General features: G+C 43.2%; 1 protein-coding gene and 1 long non-coding RNA gene across 4 annotated transcripts; one reads left to right on the top strand and one right to left on the bottom strand.

Moving 5' to 3' along the window:
* Positions 1–1,956: 1,956 nt before the first annotated feature.
* On the bottom strand, positions 1,957–6,926 carry LOC147584058 (uncharacterized). Its single transcript, XR_015240684.1, has 3 exons — positions 6,832–6,926; positions 6,119–6,169; positions 1,957–3,002 (listed from the first exon to the last, which is right to left on the bottom strand). It is a non-coding gene; the product is annotated as an uncharacterized LOC147584058 (long non-coding RNA).
* C1QTNF3 (C1q and TNF related 3) lies at positions 2,892–25,341 on the top strand. 3 transcript variants are annotated; one of them, XM_025924557.2, is made up of 6 exons: positions 2,892–3,024; positions 9,142–9,253; positions 11,252–11,406; positions 16,415–16,544; positions 21,802–21,901; positions 25,160–25,341. In XM_025924557.2, the coding sequence occupies exons 1-6, from the start codon at positions 2,941–2,943 to the stop codon at positions 25,317–25,319; spliced, it is 741 nt and encodes a 246-aa protein (XP_025780342.1). In that variant the 5' UTR covers positions 2,892–2,940; the 3' UTR covers positions 25,320–25,341. The 3 variants fall into 3 exon arrangements, with proteins under 3 accessions (XP_025780342.1, XP_086532856.1, XP_025780341.1); XM_086676730.1 differs by having other exon boundaries at positions 2,941–3,204; XM_025924556.2 differs by having other exon boundaries at positions 2,941–3,243.

Here is a 25,341-nt window from a genome sequence, read left to right as displayed (position 1 = left end):
AGCTTCCCCACATGTTCTCTGTATGCATTTGCTGTGGCTGCCATAACAAAGTGCCACAAATCAAGTGGCTTGAACGAAGGAATTCATTGTCTCCTAGTTTGGAGGTTGGAAGGCTGAGGTCAAGTTGTCAGCCTGAATTGGTTCCTTCTGTGCTCTGGGGGGGGGGGGGGGGGGTTGGCAATCTGCTTCATGTCCTTCTCCCAGCTTCTGGTGGTTTGCTGGTGATTTTTGGTTTTCCCTGACTTGTAAATGCATCACCCCCATCCCTACCTTCATCTTCACACGACACTCTTCCTGTGTGCGTGTCTATCTCTGTGTCCAAATTTTTCCTCTATAAGAAGACAGTCAGATCTGGTTAGGGCCCAACCCAGTGACCTCATCTTAACTTGATCATAGACAAAGACTGTTTCCAAATAAAGTCATCTCAGGAGTATGGAGGTTAGGACTCCAACATCTCTTTGGGTGATATATAATTCCACTCATAGCCCTCTGACCTGATTCTTGTGTGTGAGCCTTCTGGCTGTGATGAACCTGGCCTTCTCTCTGCAGCCAGCCTGTCACTGGTCTTCTGCTTTGCTGTAGGAAAGCCGGAGGATAGATGGATACATCTCCTAATGACCTCTTTCCAATTGTGTAACGTCAGGCAAGTCACTTTACCTCTCTGAGCACCCCCCCACCCCCGTTTCCTCATCTAAAAGATGGTAATAATAGGTTTGCTAAGAAAAGTCAGTGACCTAAAGCAAACAAGTATTTGGCTGGCACACGGTAAATGCTCAACAAATTATAGATGTTGTTATTTATTCCTGTTGAGTCAAGGAGAGGATGGGTCAGTGATTCCCTAACCCTAGCTGCATAGTAGAATTATCTCGGGGAACTTTTTCAAAACTATTGGTGCCCTGGCCCCACTACAGAGTCTGACTCCATTGGTCTGGGATGGGATCCAGGCACTGATATCTTTAGAAGCTTCCTGGTTTAACAGGCAGCTGGGAGTGAGAACCACTAGAATAGTTGAAAGCATTGAAAACACCAACGGAAAGCCTCAATGCAGTTGAAAGTCAGAAGACGTTGGCTTGTAGCGACTTCGCTAGGTGGTCCAGGTGGTGGGAGCTGCCAAGGACAGCTCTCAGAAAACTTGGGAGCTAGGTGACCTGGATCGCAGAGCCATTTCTTGCTTCATGGTCTTCCTGTAAAATCGTTTCCAGGCCTCTCCGATGAGCGAGCATCCCCACTGAGACACTCCCCTGGACCTTTTCCTCACAGTGACATTCCATCTGCCTGCCTGACCACAAGACCCAGGTGTTAACTTCCCCGGTCTGCAGCTCCGGGTCTGGTAAAGACATCCTCCGTCAGAGTTAATGCCAGATAACAGGGTTGATGTGCTATCCTCCCTAGGGAGACTTACCTAGGCGTGCTCATCACAGATCTCAAAGAATTCTCCAGTGAGGAGATTTCGGACTGGTAGACCTACGGGATGGGGATGGCAAAGCCTCTCATACTCCACTAGGTGGGAACTGCTCGCTTTGAATAAGCATGACTCACAAGGCCCCCACACTCGTGAACTGGAGAGCTTCTATTCTACAGAAAAATTCTCTCACTTCCCACACTGTTCCCAGGACCAGATTCCTCCAAAGTATAGATGTGGGCTCTAGGGACAGCTGTCCCAAAGAAGTGATACAACCAGCCTCAGTGGCTTTTGTTTTTCAGGTCCCTTTGCTGAGTAAGGAAGGCAGCTGTGGGTGGCTCTCCTGCCTCTCTTCTCTCTCCAGCTGCTCGATGTCACTTCATCATCAGGCCTGGCTTGTCCAAGGCTTGGCTTTCTTACAGTGCCACACTTGTCCCCTTAGCATCGGACACTTGCCTCTCATGGTCCCTTTAAGTCCCAGGGTCTCTGCAATTCTCGTGAGGGAAGGGGAGTGACTTTTTGTTCTGTGAGGGGATCAGTAATACTAAATGAAATGATATGTAAATAGAAGCAATTTTAATGACAAAGCTACATAAATTCCCTTAATTTATGATCATAAAAGTCAGGACTATCCATTTGCTCTTTGGCCAAATTAATAAAAGTGTAGCAAATAAAATGGTAATTCTCTCCATTCCAATCTATTTGAGGTAGTGTTTGCTTTGGCACTTTCCATTTCTTTGCTTTTAATCAAGAATATGTCAGAAAGATGAGTAGCCTGAGCCAAACAGTCTTCTTTTAATACAAAACAGGATGTTGTATCTTCATCTGGCAATAACTGACTTTAATTTAACCTCGGCTTTTGGAAACACAAGGGAAAAGGAAATATAACCTGGGACTGGGAAATGCTTTTGCTAAATCCAGACGCTCTGAACCTGAAGCCAGCTCAGTGTTCTGGAGTCACCCAACTGCCTTCTGCTGCTGGTGTCTGAAAGGAGAAATGAGTTCCTTTAAGTGGAGCACAGTGGGGAAGCAGTCACTGTACGAGGAGAGTGCCAGAGCCTTCTTGATTGCCCTGAACCAGCCCCACGCCCCCTGCCATTTCTGACTGAATTGATCCAGTTAAGCCCGCATTTCCTGGCAAGCCTGAGGACGGGTTTTTCCAAAAGGCATCTCTGACCGCGAAGACACACGTCTAATCACAAAAGCAAAGCTCTGGACACACGTTCTCTGTTTCCAGCTGGTCGTGTGTGTTTTCTTCACACGTTAACAAAAATGTGCCAAGGTGTGGCATTTATGAACCCCACCAACCGGGAGCTGTGCACACAAATCCGCCGGCCTGTGGGGTGGGAAAGGATGAATGGGGGCTGTCCTGCCTGGGGAGGAGGGCTGCTTCCCCTCTGGCATGCCTGCAGCCTTATTTATTACACACCGAAGTATAAAAGCGCCCAGCCGCCTGCAGCTCTCATCTCCAGCCCTGGCATCTGCCCGAGGAGCCTCGCCCGTCTTCTCTGGGAGGCTCTGGGGCTCTGTTGACAATCATGCGCGGGAGGCAGCTCGTCTGTTGGCACCTGCTGGCTTTGCTTTTCCTCCCGTTTTGCCTCTGTCAAGATGAATACATGGAGGTGAGCGGAAGAGCTAAGAAAGTGGTGGCGAGAATAGTGCAAAGCCACCAGCAGACTGGCCGTAGCGGCTCCCGGAGGGAGAAAGTGAGAGAGCGGAGCCATCCTAATACTGGGACTGTGGATAATAACACTTCTGCAGACCTAAAATCCCTGAGACCGGATGAGCTACCGCACCCTGAGGTAGATGACCTAGCCCAGATCACCCCATTCTGGGGCCAGGTACTCGGAATTCTCTTCTAAGGGGTTACTGTGAAAGCTTAATGAGTTTGGCTGTTGTTCTTGTTTCAGCTATGATTCTTAGGATCAGTGCTTTCTAGAAGTTTGCTAGACTGCTTGTGGGTGTCTTTCTGGGTTGCTCTGGGGGACCAGGGGGACTGTGGTCTCTGTTAGAAAATCAGCAGAGGACGTGCGGAGACAGAGTGTCCCCCAGGAGAAAGGAGAACGGAGCGGCGGGCTCCCTGCTGTGCTGTGACTTAGTTTCTTTCCTGCTCTCTTACTGTGCAAAGTAGTGCTGACCTATGCAGATAGACGGATCTTTTGCAGATCCTAAGAGAGTTGGATTTTCTTAATCCTTCCCAGCAGGGAGAGGCTGCCCTTTGAGTTTTCCACTTTGATGTGTTAGTTGACTGTGACATTTCATGCCAGGCCTGTTTATTTGATTTATGGCAGTCTGGGTTGCTAAGCCTCTCTGTTCAGCCTGTGAACCAAAGAGAACAAAAAAGACTACGTGTGTCCAAAAAAGCCAAACTTCATTGTGTGATTTAATGCCTGATAATCACAAAGAACTTGATTTATTTCCCTGGGTGTAAACTCGGCATCCAAGGAAACATCTTTAACTCTTTTGGGGGTAGTACAGGAGTGAGGTAAGGTTTCAGTGTAGTGAATTGTCAATTGGTGAAACTCCATTTAATTAAAACATTAAGAACTGGACAAAATGGATATTGACTTACCTTCTCCACATCTAGTATGTTGAAATCAGATGAGGGGGACAATAAGAGTTACTTCAAATGATAGGAACTTTGAACAAAGAGGTTTTACAACAACAATTGACTGTGTCTTTGCATTAAATAGTCCCTGAAAAGGTTCATGCAGTTGAAATCTAAACCCGTCCTATCACAGACTGAAAAGTCTGGGTTGAGGCTGGAGATATGAATTTCAGCCTGAAATTCCACACATGATCAGCTATAGATCTGGGGCTAACTTGGGACTTCTTCTTCTTCTTCTTTTTTTTTTTTTTTAAATCAGGGTTGAACTTTTTTTTTTAACGTTTATTTATTATTTTTGACAGAGAGAGTGTGTGAGCAGGGGAGGGGCAGAGAGAGAGGGAGACACAGAATCCGAAGCAGGCTCCAGGCTCCAAACTGTCTACACAGAGCCCAATATGGGGCTCGAACTCACAAACTGTGAGATCAAGACCCAAGCCCAAGTCGGACGCTCAACTGAGCCACCCAGGTGCCCCTAACTTGGGACTTCTAACTCAACAGCACAATGCAGAATCCCAGACTGTTCCATGAGGCTGTGTCAAGAAAAAATTGTTTCTGTAAGGAGTCACAAAAGAAATAACTTCCAAATACAATCTTATTTTCAAAGGCCACTTTTAGAGATTGTCCTTTCACTTGACGATCCTTTTTCTTTTTTTAAGTAACCTGCATCCAATGTGGGGCTCGAACTCACAACCCCAAGATCAAGAGTCACACACTCTACTTATTGAGCCACCCAGGCCCTGCCCCATCTGACAATCTTTTGGCCAGGGGGTGACTAATGCTACTTTGTATTTCCTTTGTGGTGAAGATATTTTCATTTTTGTCCAAGCCTTGACCTGGCCTTTCCATTTCAGTGGATGGGATCTTTGCTGGGCCCTTCCTGGCCTTCGCTGTGTGAGCCCCCAGACGCAGCAGAAGGCAGATGTAGGCTATCGTTTGTTGTTATTTCTTGGCAACCAACACCCAGAAGGCCACTGGAATCCAAATTACATTTCTACTTTGCCCTACCTTCTGGTGGGAGGCAGCCAGCATGCTGGAGTCAGATGCAAGAGGATAAAAAGTCACTTTCTGGCTTTTTTTTTTTTTTGAAGTCAGAGGGGCTTTTGAACCCTCTTGGGCTCCAGACGTATCTTCAAAACCAACCGACAGACAGACAGACAGACAGACAACCTAATAGGACATACTGAGGAGATTTAGACTCACTGATATTCTGGAGATCCTCGATAATGACGCGCCTGCCAATGGGTATGGAGACTCACACTGCATTTCAGGTTTTACTGTGTTCCCCTTCTTCCCTATGTCCCCCACCTCTTTTCTTTTTTCTTTTTCTTCATTCATTCTCCCACCAATGACTTCCTGGGCCCCTACTATGCGCCAAGCTTTACGATGGGAATAAATATGTCCAAGCCTATGTCCAGACAGTTCTGCAGGGCTCTCTGAGGGATAAATGAACAGATAATTGAATACCATATGATAAACAAAATCTCTGCAAATAAGGCATTTGGGGAGAAAGTGTCAGAGTGGTGGTGGCCGCTGAGTTGGATCTCAAAGGTGAGACAAAAAGGATGGTTACCCATACAAGAAATACAATTTAAAAATATGTGAGACAGCAAAGCCTGGGAGGAATGAGTGTGGCTGGAGCTCCTGAGCTGTGGGCGGAAAGCGGGATGATCTTAGTGCCAGCCCGGAAGATTCTGTTGGCCGGTTAAGGAGCTCAGACCTTAGTTTGCCATCGAAAGTTGTGTTTGTTCACAGCAGGGCAGTGAGGTGATCTGGTGTGTGTTCTAGAAAGAGGACTCTGGCCATGGGCTTTGTGGTGGGTAGAGTGTGCAGAGATCAGGGGAGAGTAGACTTGGTCTTTCTTTTCCTGGCAGTTTCTTCTCTGCAGTTCTTAGTCAGTCACCTTTATCAATCTCCCCTCCTTCTCATGGATGCTTTCTCCCCTTCTTTCCACCTCCCTCCTCCTTTCTCTTCCCTCTTTCTTCCAGTAAAGAAGGAGCTGTGGACTTTCTTTCTGAGAAGTCACTCACTAAGAGCAGAGTTCAAATCTGAGTAGCTGCCCCATCACCTTCATCTATAAAACGTACAGAACTTGTCTTAGAGACACCTACCTCCTCCCATGGTGCTCAGTTTTGTGTCTTTGGCTTTCCAGTTGGACCTGCCTAGGAGAGATGGTAAGAGGGAGATATGTAGTGACTCCCCAGTATGTAATTCTCCCTTACCTAGGTGATAACCTCTGAGTGAACACATCCCATCCAGCTTGATCGAAGAGTCCCTCAAAGGCTCACAAGCACTATTCCATTGGATTGAATTTTGAAAGACCAGGCCAGAGGAACATGTTGTGAAGGACTCTCAGGAGATGCCCAGCTAGTAGAAACCGGAATACCCTCCCTGTTGGGGTGGCAGCTCTCTGCTCTCAAGGCACTCCCAAGTAGCTTGGGCACACACCCCAGTCCTAGTGAGCTCTGATACTGAGCAGTCCTAACTCCTGGAGCTAACTTCTCACACCCAGACACTCATCTTTAAGAATAAAATCTTTCTGGAGCACCTGGGTGGCTCAGTCGGTTTAGCATCCGACTTCAGTTCAGGTCATGATTTCACAGTTCATGGGTTCAAGCCCCGTGTTGGGCTCTGTGCCAAAAACAGCTCAGAGCCTGGAGCCTGCTTCGGATTCTGTGTCTCTCTCTCTCTCTGCCCCTTCCCTTTCCCACTCACACTGTGTGTGTGTCTCTCTCTCCCTCAAAAATAAATAAACATTTACAAAAATTAATTAAAAAAAAGAATAAAATCTTTCTAAGCCATTATTGGAGGGTTTGGAAAAGACCTTAGTATCTTTGCTTGCTCTTAGAGCTGGAAAGAAACTTCATGACCATGTTACCCAGTGCCCTAATTTAGTAGACAAGAAAAACGATGCCTGGCGGGAGGGGGGTGGGAGGGCGGGCAGTGACATCACTAAAGCCACACAGACCTGAGATGGGAGTTCTGGTTCCAGTACAGCCATCTTCCTAACATTCCTAACATCTCAGTGACTCAATTCTGTTCTTTAATGGGTCCATGTCAGGATTTTCCCTCCTTTCCCCTCCCTTCTTCTTCCCCAAAGCCCATTATTGGCAGAGCCTTAGATTTCTTGGAACTTAAAAAGCTGTATTTCACATTAGCAAAATCATACCAGGAAATTATGGAATACCTACTTCTCACATTGCATCCTTGGATTGGAAGGTGGGGCGGTGCTGTGGTGTCTGGATTTCCAAGCGTCTGAACTTGCCCGTCTCAGACCACTTCCTTTAGCTGATTTTTGTTTCCTTCACCAGTTTTACAAAAGGTTTTTACAGAGTCCCATATCTGGCCAGTGTGGAGTCTGGGGGGCAGAAGAGCAGACAGGGGTTAGCTTCAAATTGTGGTCCCTGATCACTTGAGACTGGAGCTCGGAGCTGATGCAAGAGAATGCTTGGGCTGGCTGTTTTGCATTTTCCCTGAATGACTTGGTGGAAGGCTTTAGGAAAAAGGAATGAGGGAGTGAGGAAAGAGTCCAAGACCATTTTTGATTTAAAAAAAAAAAAGAAAAAGAAAGAAAAGAAAAAAAGCAAAGTCAAATGTGCAGCAATGCAAAGCCTTGACTCACTTTTCTGCTTGGATTTCTAGTGATAGAGAAAACGTGAATTTTAAAACCTTCCTTTCCCCCACCCCCCTCTTTTTCTCCCTCTCTTCCTTTTCTAATGAATCCTTCAGAAACAATGTGCTGTTTTCAAAAGACCATTGACTCATTTCAAAAGACCTAGACTCATGTCTAGGAAAGTTTCCACGACTATTCTGCATGATATAATTAAAAAACAAGTTACCAATTTAATGACACACTAAATCTTATAAGCAAATCTAACTCTCCCGCTAGAGCTATAGCTCCTTTACCTTAAGCATAGAGTTTAGAGATTTTTCTTTAAATTTTTCTTTTTTACATTTATTTATTTTTGAGAGACAGAGAGAGACAGCGTGGGCAGGGGAGGGGCAGAGAGAGAGGGAGACACAGAATCAGCAGCAGGCTCCAGGCTCCCAGCTGTCAGCACAGAGCCTGACACGGGGCTCGAGCCCACAAACAGGGAGATCATGACCTGAGCCGAAGTCGGACGCTTAACCGACTGAGCCACCGAGGCGCCCCTAGAGATTTTTCTTTAAATAACTAAGCAAGTCCACTCAGTGTCGTATTTGAATACATTGGGTGCCCATTAAGTACTCATTGAATATTGGCTTGAACGATGTGAAAATCATTTAAAATTTTGAAGTGAAATATGAAACAGAACATGAGGTTAAATACTTATTATCTTTTTTTTTTTTTTTTTTTTTTTTGAGAGAGAGAGAGAGAGCACTAGCAGGGGAGGGTAGAGAAAAGGGAACAGAGGATCCAAATGCTGATAGCAGCAAGCTGATGCTGGGCTTGAACTCAGCAAACATGAGATCAGACCTGAACCTAAGTCAGATGCTTAACCAACTGAGCCACCCAGGTGCCCCTTAGTTGAACACCTATTCAGAGGGAGTTAAAGTTGTTTCAAGATGTACATAATGAATACAAATTTACTGGACTAATGAACGCTTTGTTTCCTTAATTTCCTAAGGCAATTTAAGTGTGCGGTGGCTGAAAAGGTAGCATTACAATTCAAAATTTCTAAGAACCCTTACCCCAGTATCATGAATATAGAAAGTCTTAATAACCATCTTTGAAGTTGATAATATAATTCTTATCATTTGAGAGTCATCTACTCAAACAAGCTACATGCGAGGGTGCTGGCAGCGGGGAAAGAGAGGGGTGCCTTCACATCCACTCTGAAGGGGGTCTCCTCTTTTGCTGTCACTGGTAGCCTCAGGACAGTCTTCCCAGAAATCCTGCCCCACCCCCTGCCAACACCACACTTCTTCCAGAAAGCATGCCTTTCTTTTGACCCACTGGCTTCCTTGTCCTTTGAGTCATCAGCTCCCTTTAGCTACCCTGCCATTCGAGTTCCCATGCCACACCATCTTTTCTGATGTTGTTGTAGGGTGTTTGGAGTTTAACTTACCCAAGGGCTGAGACCAGAGGAAATTCACAAATCCTAATTACTCCCAAGTGCCATTCTCTGAAACTTTTCTCTGTATCTTTTTAAAGTCTCCACAAACCGGAGGACTGCCCCCAGACTGCAGCAAATGTTGCCACGGAGAGTACAGTTTCCGAGGCTACCAAGGCCCCCCTGGACCGCCCGGCCCCCCTGGCATTCCAGGTAAGGATGAGAAAGACGGGGCACTGTTGCCAGTCTAATTGTGCACTGTGCCAAAATAGGAGTCAAGGTGAATTTAAATAATTTGGGTTCACTTGCGTGTGGTCCGAACAGCGTGCGTGGAAATCCAAAAGAGAGTTTGGGAGAGCCCTGGATTTATTAAGCCAATTAGGTGGAACAATATACTATCAAATCCATAGAATTTATTTTTTATCCCGCTTGCAGAATCCCAAAGGTGTGAAGAGCTCTGGGGCACCAGATTCATCGGGAGCGGGGGTTCTTCACCAGCATGGAGTACAGAACTATGCGATCTTATTTGGACATACTCTTGTTTCAGTGTTTCTGCCACAACGTGCTTTATGCAACCATGCGCTAACTTTCAGGGAACTTCCGAAGTGAAGGTGCGGAGGAGATGCGCGCCTGTCGGTCTGGTTAGAGCCATCTCCACAGTACCATTCGCTGAGCCACGCATCCTTCTATCTGATTCTATGTCCAGCTAAGTTTTTCTTCCCTGAGCCTCAGAGTCTGTCCATGTTCAGTTCTTTGTTGACTTTCATGCCTCTCTTGGGCTCATGGGAACATTTTGGGCTCTGGTACCACATAGCGGCATGGGAAATGCTGTTGGGCTCCATTCAGCCATCCTACTCTACTGAGTGTGCCCCAGGCACAGAGCTTCTGAGAACTGGCTAGTATCTGGGGTCAGCCAAGGAAAGGGTAGCCTAGATTCTCTAGGCTCCCAGATCCATCTGAGGATTATTTTCCTCTTCCCCTACCCCTTCCTGGGCTAGGACTTTTTCTCAGTGTTTGACAGAAGTCCGCTTGCTCTCCTCTAACTTACCCTCATTGATATTAACATTTATCAAATGAGGTTTAATTTTTTTATGTACTTTTGAGTGGCTTCTCTTATGAAACCAAATCTAAAATGAGAAAACATTCTGTTAGACTTTAAACTATGATTACTGTCTTGGAATCTATGTCATGGGATGTCAATGGTAGCAGCCAGCAGGTGCAGTAATTGTGGATAGAGAATATTCAGACTCCTCTAAAGTATTCTGAGGGCTAAACTCTTCCGAGCTTACAGAACAGTCTGGCCTTAGCCAAATATTTCCCAATCAGAATGGCTTTGTTAGTCCTTGACTTGTAAACACGGCCAAAGTTTGTTTATCTGGAAGGATTGCAAGCCTGGCATAATAACTGACCAAAGGTAGCATGGAAAATAATCAGCAAAAGTGTGTAAAATTTAACAAGTATAAAATAAAGGAAGACTAGTAGGAATTGTCTCTTAGTGGCAAAGAGTTGAAATCATTATCCAAGTCTTGCTTTCAAAATTATTGTTAGAATTTTTAGCAATGATTTTACATTCCCTCAGTTGTAAAAGTGGTATGTGTCCTTTGTAGAAAAATGCAAAGAGACAAAAAAAGATACATGGCATGATACAAAAGCCAGTCATGTTCCATCCATTCAGGAAAAAAAAACGTGAAATATTTTTATGTAATAGATAAATATTATTTATACCTAACATCATTCTATCTCTATTGGTTCATAACCTTTTAATCTTAAAGTGTCTGAATATTATTAAATATTATTAAATATTTTTCTTTAGCATTCTTTTTCTGTGACTATATAGCCTTATTTATTGGATGTATTTTTTTTTATTTAGCTCTTCCAGTATTGGTGGACACTTAAGTGGTTTCTGATCTTTGCTATTATAAATGATACTTTGATAATCAGTCCTCATAAATTCTTCATCCAATTCCTGCTTTATGAGAAAAACAGGCTTTGGAGACTTGATACCTAAGAAGGCTGTCTTCAGTGTCCCATGTGGAAGAAATCCGATTTGATGATGACCCCTTGGCTGCATTCAGGATTGCTTTCAAATGGTCTTCTTTTACAACTGAGATTGAACCTTTATGAAGAAAGGGTCTGCATTTGTATAAAAATAGAAGGTGGGTGTGAGTGATGGAGGCTTTCTCTTGTGATGATGTCTGCTTGTAATTTCAGGAAACCATGGGAACAATGGCAATAATGGAGCCACTGGCCATGAAGGGGCCAAAGGTGAGAAAGGAGACAAAGGTGACCTGGGGCCACGAGGGGAACGGGGGCAGCATGGTCCCAAAGGAGAGAAGGGCTACCCAGGGATTCCTCCGGAACTACAGGTAAATCTCCTTGCGCACATCTCTGTGTGACTTTCAAACTGCCCTGAGTATTCAGAAGGCCTGAGTACTTCTTAAGACAAGCCCTCAACCAATGGCCAATGGCCAGTATGCCTCTGGCTTTACTCAACGCCTCCTATCCCTCCCCGCCCCTGCCCCCCTCAGGCAGCCTGTGTTGTTCAAAGAGCATTTTGAAATCATTCTTAGGAAGGCATTTAAGGTTGAAATTCAACAACCTTCATGGACCAAATCCATGGGCAGCCCTGAGTATCAACTAATCTCCCATTTTCCAAATCAGAAGATGTGTTAAATAAAAAAGGTTTTTTGGCAACTCAAATATACAAATGTTTAGATGTATAAATAGAATGGTCAAATGTCTACTTACAATATCTTATTTATTAATTTTGTTACATTTATCAATTCAAATCACATATATGGATACTAATATGTAAGTATTCTCTATCAACTCAAGACCTTGTGGCACAGTTTTTATTTAAATTTTTCAATCTTCTTTATCAGTAGAGACATTTTATTTTTAAGTGATCCACCCTAGATTAGATTAGACTTGATGATATTCATTTCAGTTTAAAGTGTTTGAATCTATTTATGAGGCTATAATTGGATATTTTATCCTAAGCTTAAGTGCTCATTTGTCTGTTTATTTCTCTTTTAAGTGATGTTCAAAATTCTAGTTGCCAATAACATCTAAAATTTGCAAATGTAAGATTATGTCACCAAGAAAATGACTAAATCTTGGGTATTTATTTATTTTCTGGCTGATATTTTTTAAATCAATTTTTCCAAGGGATTCCTATCAACATTGAAAACAGTTTTTACTAAAGTTGTTTTTGGCTGATATGAAATATGACTGTGGTTAAAATAAAATACAGGTCTTCCTCAACTTATGATGGGGTTACTACGAGAAGTAAGGGAGATGATTCATTTTCAGAAATAGCAAATAAAAACTATGCTGTCTAATTAACAGCAGATTTACAACCTATTGGAAATATGTACGACCCTCCCCCACCCCCAACAATAGAGTTCCAAACCCTTAGACACTTCACTTCCCCTCTCCTTTTCACGGGTTTATTTTCATGGGCTTTGCCATAAGCGCTAAAGAATAAAGGGAGGAGGGACTGAAAGTTCCTGCATCACCTCAGGGAATATAGTTTGTTCCAATCAGACTACTCCTTGCCCTACATGGGCATAGGTGACATCCAGGGGAGGGTGTAACCTCTGTAGTGCTCAGCCAATGAGGAACCAGGGAAGGGACTTGCATGCTAGGAGATAAATTGCCTGCTGTAACTGCCCCAAGTGTGCCTGCCTATCTATCAGACACCTGCTCTTGCAAGAACATTGAATAAAGCTTCGCTTCACTGTGCTCTGAGTCTCCACATCCCTCCTTCGATTGAGTCAACGGGCTTATTTCTAACAGTTATGTCAGATAAACCCATTTTAAGTTGAAACATGGTAAGTCAAAAGTGCATTTAATCGGTGCCTGGGTGACTCAGTCAGTTAAGGGTCTGACTCTTGATCTCAGCTCAGGTCTTGATCTCAGGTCTTGATCTCAGGGTTGTGAATTCAAGTCCCATGTTGGACTCTGCTTTTAAAAAATGCACTTAATATACCTAACCTACCAAAAATCATAGCTTAGCTTAGCGTACCTTAAACATGCTTAGAACACTTCCATTAGCCTATAGTTGGGCAAAATCATGTAACACAAAGCCTATTTTGTAATAAAGTGTTGACTATCTCATGTAATTTATTGAATACTCTACTACAAGTAAAAAAAAAACAAAACAGAACGGTGTGTGGGTACAGAATGGCTGTAAGTGTATCATCGGTTGTTGATCCCCTGTCCAGCATCACAAGAGAGGATCTGCCATGTGTTCATAGCCCAGGGAAAAAATCTAAAATCAAAATCTGAAGTACGGTTTCCACTGAATGTGTATTGCTAGTGCACCATCCACAGGGTGCCCGGGTGGCTCAGTCAGTTAAGGCTCTGACTTTGGCTCAGGTCATGATCTTGAGGTTTGTGAGTTCGAGACCCACGTGGGGCTCTGTGCTCATAGCTCAGAGCCTGGAGTCTGCTTCGGATTCTGTGTCTCCCTCTCTCTCTCTGTCCCTTTCCTGCTCGCACTCTGTCTCTCTCTCTCTCTAACATAAATAAACATTTAAAAAAAAAAGATGAAAAATTGTGCAGTGGACCCATCAAAGGTAGGGGCCTGTGTGTCATTGAGAGAACATACCATAGCATGAGAGACTTTTAAAGAACCAGAATATAGAGACTTTAATCTGAAAGATCAATTGGGGGGAAAACTTTGCCTTTTATTTGGGCATATCTGGTGGTTGTTTGACCGCAGATAAATTCCATCAACTTTCTGGGCCTCCTGTTTTTTAAGTTGTAACCCGAGAGGTCTTTTGTGTTTCTCTAACTGCTTTGGGGGTTTTGTCACTTGTAAATGAATGCTGTTTATTGATTTTAGCAACCTGGGATCAATGTGCTGGCAGAAATTTACAAAGAAGCCACATGCCATTTGGCCAGGTAAAGGGTGTCCAATAAGATGGATGATTAACATTCCCAAAGATAGAAATTCTAACTCCAAACCCGTGATGGTTACACAATGGCCAGGGAGCCCTGACGTAGCCAGTTTGATGGAGCATATCTTAGGCAATTATAAAACTACTCCATCAGCTATTTCACCCTAAAACTACAATGTATCATGGTGCCTGGGTGGCTCAGTTGGTTAAGCATCCAACTTCGGCTCAGGCCATGATCTCACAGCTTGTGGATTTGAGCCCCACGTCGGGCTCTGTGTTGACAGCTCAGAGCCTGGAGCCTGCTTCAGATTCTGTGTCTCCCTCTCTCTCTCTACCCTTCCCCCACTCACCCTCTGTCTCTGTGTGTGTCAAAAATAAATAATCATTAAAAAAATAAATAAATAACTGCAATGTACTAATTGGGAGAAATACCTTCACATGTTTTAAAGGAGGACTTATAGAGGAGGGTCGATTGGCCTCAGGCAGCATGTAAAGAAGGGTGACTTCCAGGCCCCTTCATTCTTATTTCCAAGTCCCTCCTCTGGTGTCACCCCTACCTTCCCCTTCCTCTGTGTCCAGGGCCCTCATGCTGTCTTTTCCGACTGTTCAGATCCTTTCCGTGTTCATTCTCCCAGGCCTGCTTTCAGAGCAGACTCCTGAGTCTTTCAGAACTTCAAATTATTCACTCTCTCTCTTCTCTCACCCCCTCCCTTAAAACTCCCATTTTATGAAGACAGGTGGTCCCAGCAAGTTAAAGAATGTGTTGATCTGACTCACACTCAGTTAAAATGACTCCTTTGGATGGGGGATTGGCAATAGGTTTTGGTTGTTGTTGTTGTTGTTGTTTTTAATGTCTATTTATTTTTGAGAGAGAGAGGCAGACAGAGGATCCAAAGTGGGCTCTGCACCGACAGCAGAGAGCCCGATGTGAGGTTTGAACTCACAAACCACAAGACATCATGACTTGAGCCAAAGTGGGTTGCTTAACTGAGCCACCCAGGCACGACTGGCATTGATTTTCAAATGTGACTGGCCAGTAATGGTGCAATTCCAGGGTGGGGTTTTCTTACATCACCAAATATTTGTCCTACATCAACGGGGTGTCCTACAGTGCAACTCAGTTCTGACACTACCTGCTTGGAGGCAGCACCAGAGTCCAAAGTTAAAAGCTCAGCCCAGCAAGACTCACCGCCCCCGCCCCCGCCCCCAGCCCCCACTTCAGATGCTACTCGCAAATTCAGGTTGTCATCTCTGCTTCTGACAGTCTGGCTATGGAGGAGAGGTTCCAACAACCCCTTCCTTAGGATCAGTTCATTTGCTAGCATGAACTCAGAGAAACATTCTACTTACTCAGTCACTGCTTTTTATAATTCAGGAACAGCCAGATGAAAGAGATGCTTCGGGCCAGGTTTGGGGAGTTTCCATGTCCTCTCAGAGATCGAGGGCCACTCTCCTGCCCCTTCACGTGTTCGCCAACGTGGAAGCTCTCTGAACCCCTTCCTTTTAAGTTTTATGGAGTCTTCATTGCACTGGCATGTTTGATTAAATCACAGGCCCCTAGTGATTGAACTCAACCTCCAGCCCCTCTGCCCTTCCTGGATGAGAGGTGGGGCCCAAAGTTTCTAATCGAGGGGGGCTTCACTGGCAAACAGCCCCCGTCTTTAGGTTGCCTAGGGGCTTTGCCAAAGTCACCTCATTAACATCACAAAAGACCACCTGATTTCTCTTAACACTTAAAATATTCGGATGGTTTCAGGAACTCTATGCCAGAAGCCAGGACAAAGAAAAAAAATGTGTATTTATTATAAATCATAATATCACAGGTATTTTGGGGAAAAAAATAACATAGGTGAGCAAAATTAAAAGGTTATCTGGAAGCAGGCCTTCTCAGATCCTTTAACATGCTCATGTGCATTTAATAACTATAAGTAGATTTCATCCAAATTTTCCCGGTATTAGGATTTTAATATTTCAAAAAGCCTTTAGAAGTTCAATACTCCATGGGGCGCCTGGGTGGTGCAGTCGGTTAAGCATCTGACTTCAGCCAGGTTACGATCTCGCGGTCTGTGAGTTCAAGCCCCGCGTCGGGCTCTGGGCTGATGGCTCAGAGCCTGGAGCCTGTTTCCGATTCTGTGTCTCCCTCTCTCTCTGCCCCTCCCCCGTTCATGCTCTGTCTCTCTCTGTCCCAAAAATAAATAAACGTTGAAAAAAAAAAAATTTTTTTTTAAAAAATTAAAAAAAAAAAAAAAGAAGTTCAATACTCCTTGAAACACATGGTGAGAACTGTTGATATATATCATTTTAATGGCTGCATAGCATAAAAATGTTAGAAACTACTGTGATTTATTTAATTCTTTCTCTGTTTATTTCCAACCTAGCTAGTACAAAGAATGTTGAGATAAACTTATGTTTGTAAAAACCTCATTCCTTTAAGGTAAACTTCCTATTAACTGCCCAACTCTTTCCTTAGATTGCATTCATGGCTTCTCTGGCAACTCACTTCAGCAATCAGAACAGCGGGATTATCTTCAGCAGCGTTGAGACCAACATTGGAAACTTCTTTGATGTCATGACTGGTAGATTCGGGGCCCCAGTATCAGGTGAGATGTAAAAATAAATGAATGACCGAGTTAATCAATCTAGCAATCTGGATGGAAGGGAAGGCGGAGGGAGAGAAAAGGGTGAAGGGAGAGGAAACAAAGAAAGGAAGACACTTAGAGAGTTGAGAATTCTTTGATTCTGGTGAAAACAATCCGCCCATATATGGATTTCTGTTGGATTTCACAGTAAATGAATTAGAATTCAAAAAGATGAGGATGCTTTACAAAAAAACGATAACCATGGTTACTAAGGTTTTTTAACTCTTATTTGAACTGAAGCAAATAATCCCTAAGAGGGCATTTAGAAGTCCTAAGATCATAATTCTCACAGTTTAATGTGCCATAACAGTATCCTCCCATGCCACTGTCCTGAAGAGGGCCTGATCCTTTAAATAATTTTTACTTAAATTTTTAAAATTTCTTGAGCACTTCTGTATTTGTTTCCTATTGCTGCTCTAATGAATTACCATAAACTGAGTGGCTTAAAATGACACAAAGTTATTCACTTGTTAACTCTGGAGGCCCGAAGTCCAGAATCGGTCTGACTGGGCTGATGTTAAGATGGAGGCAATGCTTCTTCCTTTGCTAGCTGGCCTCTTCCAAGCCTGAGAGGCTGTCAGCGTGCCCTCTCTGTGAGCCAAATGGCTTCCCTCTCCCTTCTACTGTCAACATCCCCTCCTCTCAGATGCTGACCTCCTGGGCTCTCAAGGACAGCGTGATTACCTTGGGCCCACCTGGGTAATTGGATAGTCTCCCCATCTCAGGATCCTGAATTTAATCACACCTGCAAAGTCCATGTTGCCATATAAGGTACCATTCACAGCTCCTGGGGATTTTAGGACAAGGGCCTATTCGGAAGCCAACATTCAGCCCCTATAACTTCCTTACTTTTGGGCACCACAAGCTGATCATTCTGGGCTTTTCCTGCTGTCCTTTCAATACATGGATGTAAGCCTTCTTTTTGCCCTGAAAAGTTCCTTTGAATTATATTTTTAAATATAGATATAAATACTATTTTTTCTTATCGTTGCACTCAAGTAGGGTAGCATCAGGAACAGTCTGACTTGTGTTAGGAATCAGGCAATACGTGGGCATAGTGCCTATGGGATATTTTTAAAGCATAATAAGACCAATTAAAAGGTAACTCCATTTTTATTGTCATCATAGTCCAGCAATTCTAAACAATGTCTATGATAAAATACTCCTCCCCTTTGGGGTTGACCACTCACCAGCAGCCTCCCAACCCCGTCCCCCTGCATCTTAGTAGACCTACCACTGGTTAACTTCGTAAGGACTCTAATTATAGTCTGTTGGTTTCATTTTTAACTTTTCTTAGTCTGTCTTCTGTATCTTTTATTTTCTCTAACCTCTTGCTGCTCTTTAGTTCCATTTCATGTTGTTTGCTTTTCTGTCACTGTTCTTTTTTTTTAATGTTTGTTTATTTATTTTTGAGAGAGAGAGAGAGAATGGGAATCCCAAGCAGACTCTGCACTGTCAGCACAGAGTCCAGTTTGGCGCTCAAACTCATTAACTGTGAGACTGTGACCTGAGCCAAAACCAAGAGTCTAAAACTTAACTAACTGGGCCACCCAGACACTCCTCTATCACTAGTCTGCATGTCCTTAATTACATAATCTGAGGATGGATTTTCCTTTTTGCTTCTTCCAATTTCTTCTGTCCTGTTTCTGTGATACTTTCTTTACATTTTCTGTTTTACATTAACCCTTAGTCCCATTTTGTAGTTCCTTCTCTTGTCTGGATATTTCTGCCATGAGTTCCTACATTCTGTTCATATTCTTTCATAGAGGGATTTGCTTCATTAACATATTTTAAACTCATGTTGGGGTATTTAGTTACATTTCCCATCCACTACATGACAACATTCTTCTTGGTGAGTATTCTTCCACTCTTGGTAGCTTTTGCTCTTCTTTTCTACTTTCTTTTTTTTTTTTTTTTTTTTTTTTTTTTTTCAACGTTTATTTATTTTTGGGACAGAGAGAAACAGAGCATGAACGGGGGAGGGACAGAGAGAGAGGGAGACACAGAATCGGAAACAGGCTCCAGGCTCTAGGCCATCAGCCGAGAGCCTGACGCGGGGCTCGAACTCACGGACCGCGAGATCGTGACCTGGCTGAAGTTGGACGCTTAACCGACTGCGCCACCCAGGCGCCCCTCTACTTTCTAAAATTAGCTGATGGTTGGATGAGTTGGATTTTCCTAGACCAGTACATGCAGTAGTTTCTCAGGAAGGGGGAGGGACCCCAGCATACTTCCAGGCTTGGTAACTCAATGGTCCCCTCTCCTGGCACCAAGGGATTCACTCTGTTCTTTTCAGGATGGAACTTCTGTGTGTTTTCTCTGTATGGCTGCATTTCCTCTTCCTCCCCTGACAGCCCTGGGTCTTCGAAGACTTCTGAAACCAGCCTTGCACTTCTGGTCCTCTTGCCTTTAGGAGCCTTATTTTTGCTGGTGGATTCTGAAATCTGCCACTTCAGGACCACTTCCCGCACGTTTTGTACTTTATCTAGCAACCCCACCCCTACCCCTCACCAAACATAACTCCGGCTTCATCTCGGCCCTGCTCATAAGAGCTTCTTTTCAGCACTTGTACTTCAGAGTGACCCTTCTCCATCAGGGAAGGTACTTTTTCTGGAACTGAGGTCTGCTGCTGCTTGGCCCTCCTCAGAACTCCCTGCCAAGCCCCCATGTTGCCTCCATGTGACTCTGCCTGTTGTCTGTTGCATTCGACAGACTTACAAGTATCTAAGTTTATGGATTTTTTTTCAGCCTCCTAGTTTTACGGAAGATGGATTCTTTCTGGTGTTTGTTTTCAGTTCTCCTTATTTCTCTATATGGTATCCAGAAAGGAAAAGAAGAAAATTCTGATAAATGCAATGGCCATGTTAAATTTGATGCAAGTGTTTTAATGCCTTTCTTTTTCTACCCAGTTAAACTCAGAAACAGACATAAAAACGATAGAAGCAATCTTTCATCACACTTCAATCAGTTTTAAACCTTCTTATATGATTTTCTGCTCTGAAGGTTTATAAATTTCCTATAACTATTTTGTTAAACACTCTTCTGTGCTGTAATTCCCATAATCACCTAGATATGCTCAAAGCTTCCACTGCTCTCAAGGGCTTTATAATTGAAGCTCAAAGATTTAGTAGTTTTTTCAGAACTCTCTGGGGCTGGGCATAATTCTAATGGTAACAACCATCATTGGTCTTTCACTTTAAAACTCATCCAATAGATTACAAAATGACCATTTTATACTTTTCAGCTTTGGGAGGGACGAGACAGAGAAGGCTGATTTTTGCAATTACAGTAATGCAAAGACCTAAAAACTGTACTGTAAGTGTATTGCCTCACATCTTCAGTATCTTCCCCTGCAGAAGGAAGCCATATGTGGATATAATATGTATTCACTTTTATATTTCCACCTCTAGGCGTTTCATTTATTCCCCATCTAATTTCTTAGTCTGCTCTTTCTAAAATGCTTCTGCAATCTATTTTGTATAGTAGTCATTATTTTTTCAGGAAAACTAATATTGTTTCCTGTCATTTTGGTTTCAGCTTTATCTTCTAGAGGCATTAGAAATTGTCACAGGTGTGCATGTGTGTGTATCTAATAAGAAGTTTTGTACAATATAAAAACCTAAACATATATAAACTACTTTGTTTGAGTCCTCTAATTCTAATCTGACTTTCCTTTTCATCTGTGAACCAATCTCTAGGCATGTGAAAGGATAGGACTGAGTTTTACACCAGTTCCTTTATTTTGAGTATATTGAATATGTGAGCCTGGTGCTAAATGAAGCATAATCACACTTTTTCACTTGGTTCAACTTGAGTCAAAAGCAGGTGGTTCAACATGGTGTCCTTACAGCTTCTATCTTATTTAATTGCACCTTTGATAAGGAACATACAACTGTGTAGTACTATTTTTTTTAAAAAAAAAGATGTTTCTGGGGTTTTCCCTTACAAGGCTTGCTGCTATGGTCTGATTGTGCCCCTCCAAAATTCATTCGCATTGAAAACCTTGGGCATGGAAGGTTGGCATTCAACTTGGGCATTGAAAACCTATTGCACAACTTATTGGTGTTAGGAGGTAGGGTCTTTGGGAGATGATTACCTCACAATGGTAGAATTGTCATGAATGGGATGAGTGCCCTTATGAAAGAGGCCCCACAGAGTCCCCTAACCCCTTCTGCCATGTGAGGATACGATCAGGAGTCTGTAGCCTGGAAGAAGACCCTCACCTGACCATGCTGGCACCCTGGTCCCTGACTTGCAGCCTCTAGAACTGTGAGAAATAAATTGCTGTTGTTGTAAGCTCCTTAGTCCGTGACACTTTGTTATAGCAGCTCACATGGGCCAAGACGAGGTCATCAGTTTAAAAATGTAGCATGGAAATCCATAAGAGCCTGATGATGTGTATTCATCATCTTTCCAAACGCACTCTCAAATCCCACATCATTTGGAGTTAGGAAGATTTTCCTTTTTGCTCATCTCTCTGCTTTTGGATTCTCTTAAATCTTTCAGTGAAGGTATTTTCTACACTGGCATGTAGGGTGTATCAGGCCATATTAAGTTCCTTTCTGTTAGGTGGCCTAGAATCTTACAAGAAAACTCACATCTCTTCAAATATGTTCATCCTTTACAAATGAGAAGGATCCATATTTTTAGTAGCAAGGTCATGCTGCTGAGTAATGAATAACATGATAATTTACAAAAACTATTTCTTCAGAACTATTAGTATTATCTGTGCTATAATACTTATCTTTGGCTAACATCTCTGTGATGAGTCTACTCATCCATTGTAATGCTACACTTGGCTCATTTTGTTAGGCTACAGAGGTCATGTGTTCATCCATGCAGGGCTATATGCCTTGTCTATATGAGTCCTGTGGCAGGTGCTAATGATAGTTGATCTATACCTAGGAATAGCATATACTTCACTGTAAGCACGCTATTGGGAAGAGGAGGGAGTGAGATACAGCCCAAATTACTCCATCCTTTAAAGACTTTGTAGTCTTATTAAGGACACACAGTGCACACACTGGGAAGGTCTCAAAAAGTTTAAAGTACCATGAAGATGAGAACAGACAAAGGAACACTCATACAAATAAAGGCCAAGAAGAACCTACATGCCATATAGAATATAAACAAAAAATGTGAAGTCATGTGGCATATGTCTCGGTCCTCAATGTACAAGACATTAATATAAATGTGGATAAATACCTGCCTTTTTCAGGTGTGTATTTCTTCACCTTCAGCATGATGAAGCACGAGGATGTTGAAGAAGTATATGTGTACCTCATGCACAATGGCAATACAGTCTTCAGCATGTACAGGTGGGTGGTCGTCTCTATCACAGTCTCATCCATGCCACCACTGCTTGCTCAAAGGCTGGCAAGTGCCAGGGAGTGTATAGGAATCAACAGAGCCTGACATGAGCCTTGTGACTACTGAGAGTTCTTATATACCAATATATGGCCCAATTATAATTACTATTTGGGAAGAAATAAATCTTATAAACCTGAGGATAAGAGGTTGATAAGAGGCCTTGAGCTAATTACTAACAATACTCCCCATAACTAATCATTTGTATTCTTTTCTTAACTCATAATTTCTTTTCTTCTTTCTCAGCCCTTTCCTCTGTTTTCCCATCCTCCCACCCCTTTTGCCAGAGTTTAGCCCTATTGATGGTCTTCTCCACCATCTTCCTTAGCTGGCAGAGTAGGCCCCTCTCTTTTGGCTGTGCTACCACTCTGATATTTATCCTAGAGTTCCTTGTAAAAAAATTACTTTTTTTTCAAAAAGTTTATTTATTTATTTTGAGAAAGAGATTGTGTGTGCACACAGGTGGGTAGGGGTCAAGAGAAAGAGGGAGGGAGAGAATCTCAAACAGGCTCCACACTGTCAGTGCGGAGCCTGTTGTGTGGCTCAATTTCAGGAACTGTGAAATCATGACCTGAGCTGAAATCAAGAGTCCAATACCTAACCGACTGAGTCACCCAGGCATCCCTAAAAAAAGTACTATTTTTAACATTTATTCATTTTTGAGAGACAGAGTGCCAATAGGGGAGGAGCAGAGAGAGCGGGAGGCACAGAATCTGAAGCAGGCTCCAGGCTCTGAGCTGTCAGCACAGAGCCCAATATGGGGCTCAAACCCACGAACCAGGAGATCGTGACCTGAGCCAAAGTCAGTTGCTTGACCAACTGAGCCACCCAGGCGCCCCTAAAAAAATTACTTTTAAAAAGAAATATTACAACTTGTTCTGATATAAGCTTAGTGTGGGGGAAAGAGGCAGAGAACCAACATCTTTCCCATAACTAAGTGGGTGGTGAGTTATCTAACAAAAACACTGTGGTTACTATCTAACCTCTGTCATTTTTGAAAACTTGGGAGGAATGCCATTTCTTCAGGAGCCTGGCCTCTGGTGCAAAGATGTCTTTGAAAAACCAAAAGAGAGAAAGACGAGTAGGTGAAATTACTGCAAAATAGAGACCCAGAATATGCTAGCTCACACAATGCAGAGCTCTGTGTGGCTTGACCAGATCTAGGATGGGAAAGGACAAGGCAGACAAGGTACAGGAGGGATTTCGTGGCTGTTGGGAGGGAGGTGCTCCATCTGGGTTTTCAGGGACACAGAGTGGTGAGAGCAGTTCGCCTGTAAAACTGACTTTCAAATTCTCGTTGGTCATGGTCATTGCCACAGTCAGAAGGAGAAAAGAGCAACAGGCTTGTGAAAATTTTTACGCATCATATATTCTATTCAGAGAACAGAGACACATACTTCCCCATCCCTAACTCCCCCCAACCAATGCAAGGATGGCAAGGAAACATAGAACTCCTCCTCTGGAAGCAGGGAAATGGAGTCTGGTGAACAGCTAGGCTTCTCTGCCCCTCTGGCAGAGAATTCAATAGAATTCTTCCTACATTTAGAATATATATCTTCCCACCTCCATCCCCAAGGAAGACAGCCTAAACTGTAGTTCATGCAACCGACTCCAAGCCCTGAGTCTTAGGAATGAACAATTTCTTTTCATCACATAAGTCTCTTGGCTATTGTTTGTTTGTTTGTTTTTTTTAATGTTTATTTATTTTCAGAGAGACAGAGAGTGCAGGTGCATGGGCTCGAGAGCTTGTGCTCATGGGAGAATGGCAGAGAGGGTGGGAGAGAGAGAATCCCAAGCAGGCTCCACACTAGCAAGGAACCCCATGCAGGGCTTGATCTCTCACCCTGAGATCCTGACATAAGCCAAGATCAAGAGTTTGACACTTAAACAACCGAGCTACTCAGACGTCCCTTGGTTGTTTTCTCTTCGGTCCCTGATTCTGTCCTCTGGGAGGATCTTCCTTATTTATTTGTCTCCATGGCTACATCTAAAAGATGAATAGATTTTCCCTGGGGTCTTTCACAGCCCAATTCCTGCCGGTGCAAATTTGAGGGCTAAGAGTATTTAGTCAAACACCCCAAGCCCTTTGTAAGCCAGGTTTGAGTAATATCATTTCCTCAGACACTTAGCAGCCTTTTGTGCTATTTGCTGCCAGTCAGTTACATGTGTTGGTAAACAATACCCAACATTCTTTTCTTGACAGATAGTTTTTCCGTCTGTTATTTCCTTGACTCCTTATCTTCATGCCTTTCTGTCTTGACTAGTGGTGGCTACCACAAGGCCTTCTAAAACAATAGATTTGGGTAGAAAGGCAATATTTTTAATCCATTAGGTTATGTCACAGGCTGTGTCTATCAGATTAAATGAGAGATCTTAATAGGAAACATCAATTTTACCTCTGCTCTTTCTGGTATAAAAGCACTTGGCTTTTCCAACCCTGTTAGGCCTCAACTTTCTAGACTCACCCTTTCTGCTTCCTGTGCTTCAAACATGTCAGTTCTCATCTTTTGTAGAAACATCTCACTAAAAGCAGCAAAGAGAATTTTGGCTTTTCCAGTCACTTCCTTTCTTAGTGTATAGGCTTGATAGACATAAGGTCTGTCTTCCATGTTATCAGATGTTTTCCTAAATGTTTTGCCACAGCACAACATGGATCTACAGTTTTCAAGCCCACAATATTTGTTTCCTCAGTGCTCTCTGCCTGACCATGAGCAAACACAGCATATTTTAGTTTATATTTTAGTTTAATTTAGTTTATAACAGAATGCTCCTTCAGTACCAATAAGTTAGGGTAGACTAAGCTGCTGCAACATTAACCCAATGGCTTAAACATAATAGAAATCCCTTTTCTTCTCATTGAACAGTCCAGAGTGGTTGTTCCAGGTCAGGGCAAATGAGAAAGAGTTTGCCTCTACCTAGTCTTCAAGAACTCAGGCTACAATACTTTGCTTCCAAGGTCATTCTGGTCATTGTCATTAGCATTCCACACAGTCATAATGAGGAAGAGGCAAGGAGAGGTGTTTGTGAGAATTGTATCGGCCAATCCTTTTAGTGGTACATGTCATTTCTGTTCACATGCCATTTAGAGAACTTAGTCACAGGACGTCAAATGCATGAGAGTCTGGGGGAGAAGGGGAGGACATATTTTGGTAAACAGGTGGCTATCTACTGCAAAGACTAAATGGCTGGTGCCTTTTTTTTCCTTACAGCTATGAAACAAAGGGGAAATCGGACACATCCAGCAACCATGCAGTACTGAAGCTGGCCAAAGGGGATGAGGTTTGGCTGAGAATGGGCAATGGCGCTCTTCATGGGGACCATCAGCGCTTCTCTACCTTTGCAGGCTTCCTGCTCTTTGAAACCAAATAAATACATGAATAGACCAGCTCTA

Source organism: Puma concolor, chromosome A1 (assembly GCF_028749965.1).
Source record: "Puma concolor isolate L17-30 chromosome A1, mPumCon1.1.hap2, whole genome shotgun sequence".
Lineage (NCBI taxonomy): Eukaryota > Metazoa > Chordata > Mammalia > Carnivora > Felidae > Puma > Puma concolor.
Note: the sequence above shows the minus strand (reverse complement) of the source record. Positions and strands in the feature narration are given on the sequence as shown.

Coding starts and splice junctions, on each gene's coding strand:
- C1QTNF3 (XM_025924556.2), top strand. CDS start 2,941: ATGCGCGGGAGGCAGCTCGTCTGTTGGCACCTGCTGGCTTTGCTTTTC. Junction 3,244..9,141: donor TCACCCCATTCTGGGGCCAG/GTACTCGGAATT, acceptor ATCTTTTTAAAG/TCTCCACAAACCGGAGGACT. Junction 21,902..25,159: donor ACAGTCTTCAGCATGTACAG/GTGGGTGGTCGT, acceptor TTTTCCTTACAG/CTATGAAACAAAGGGGAAAT.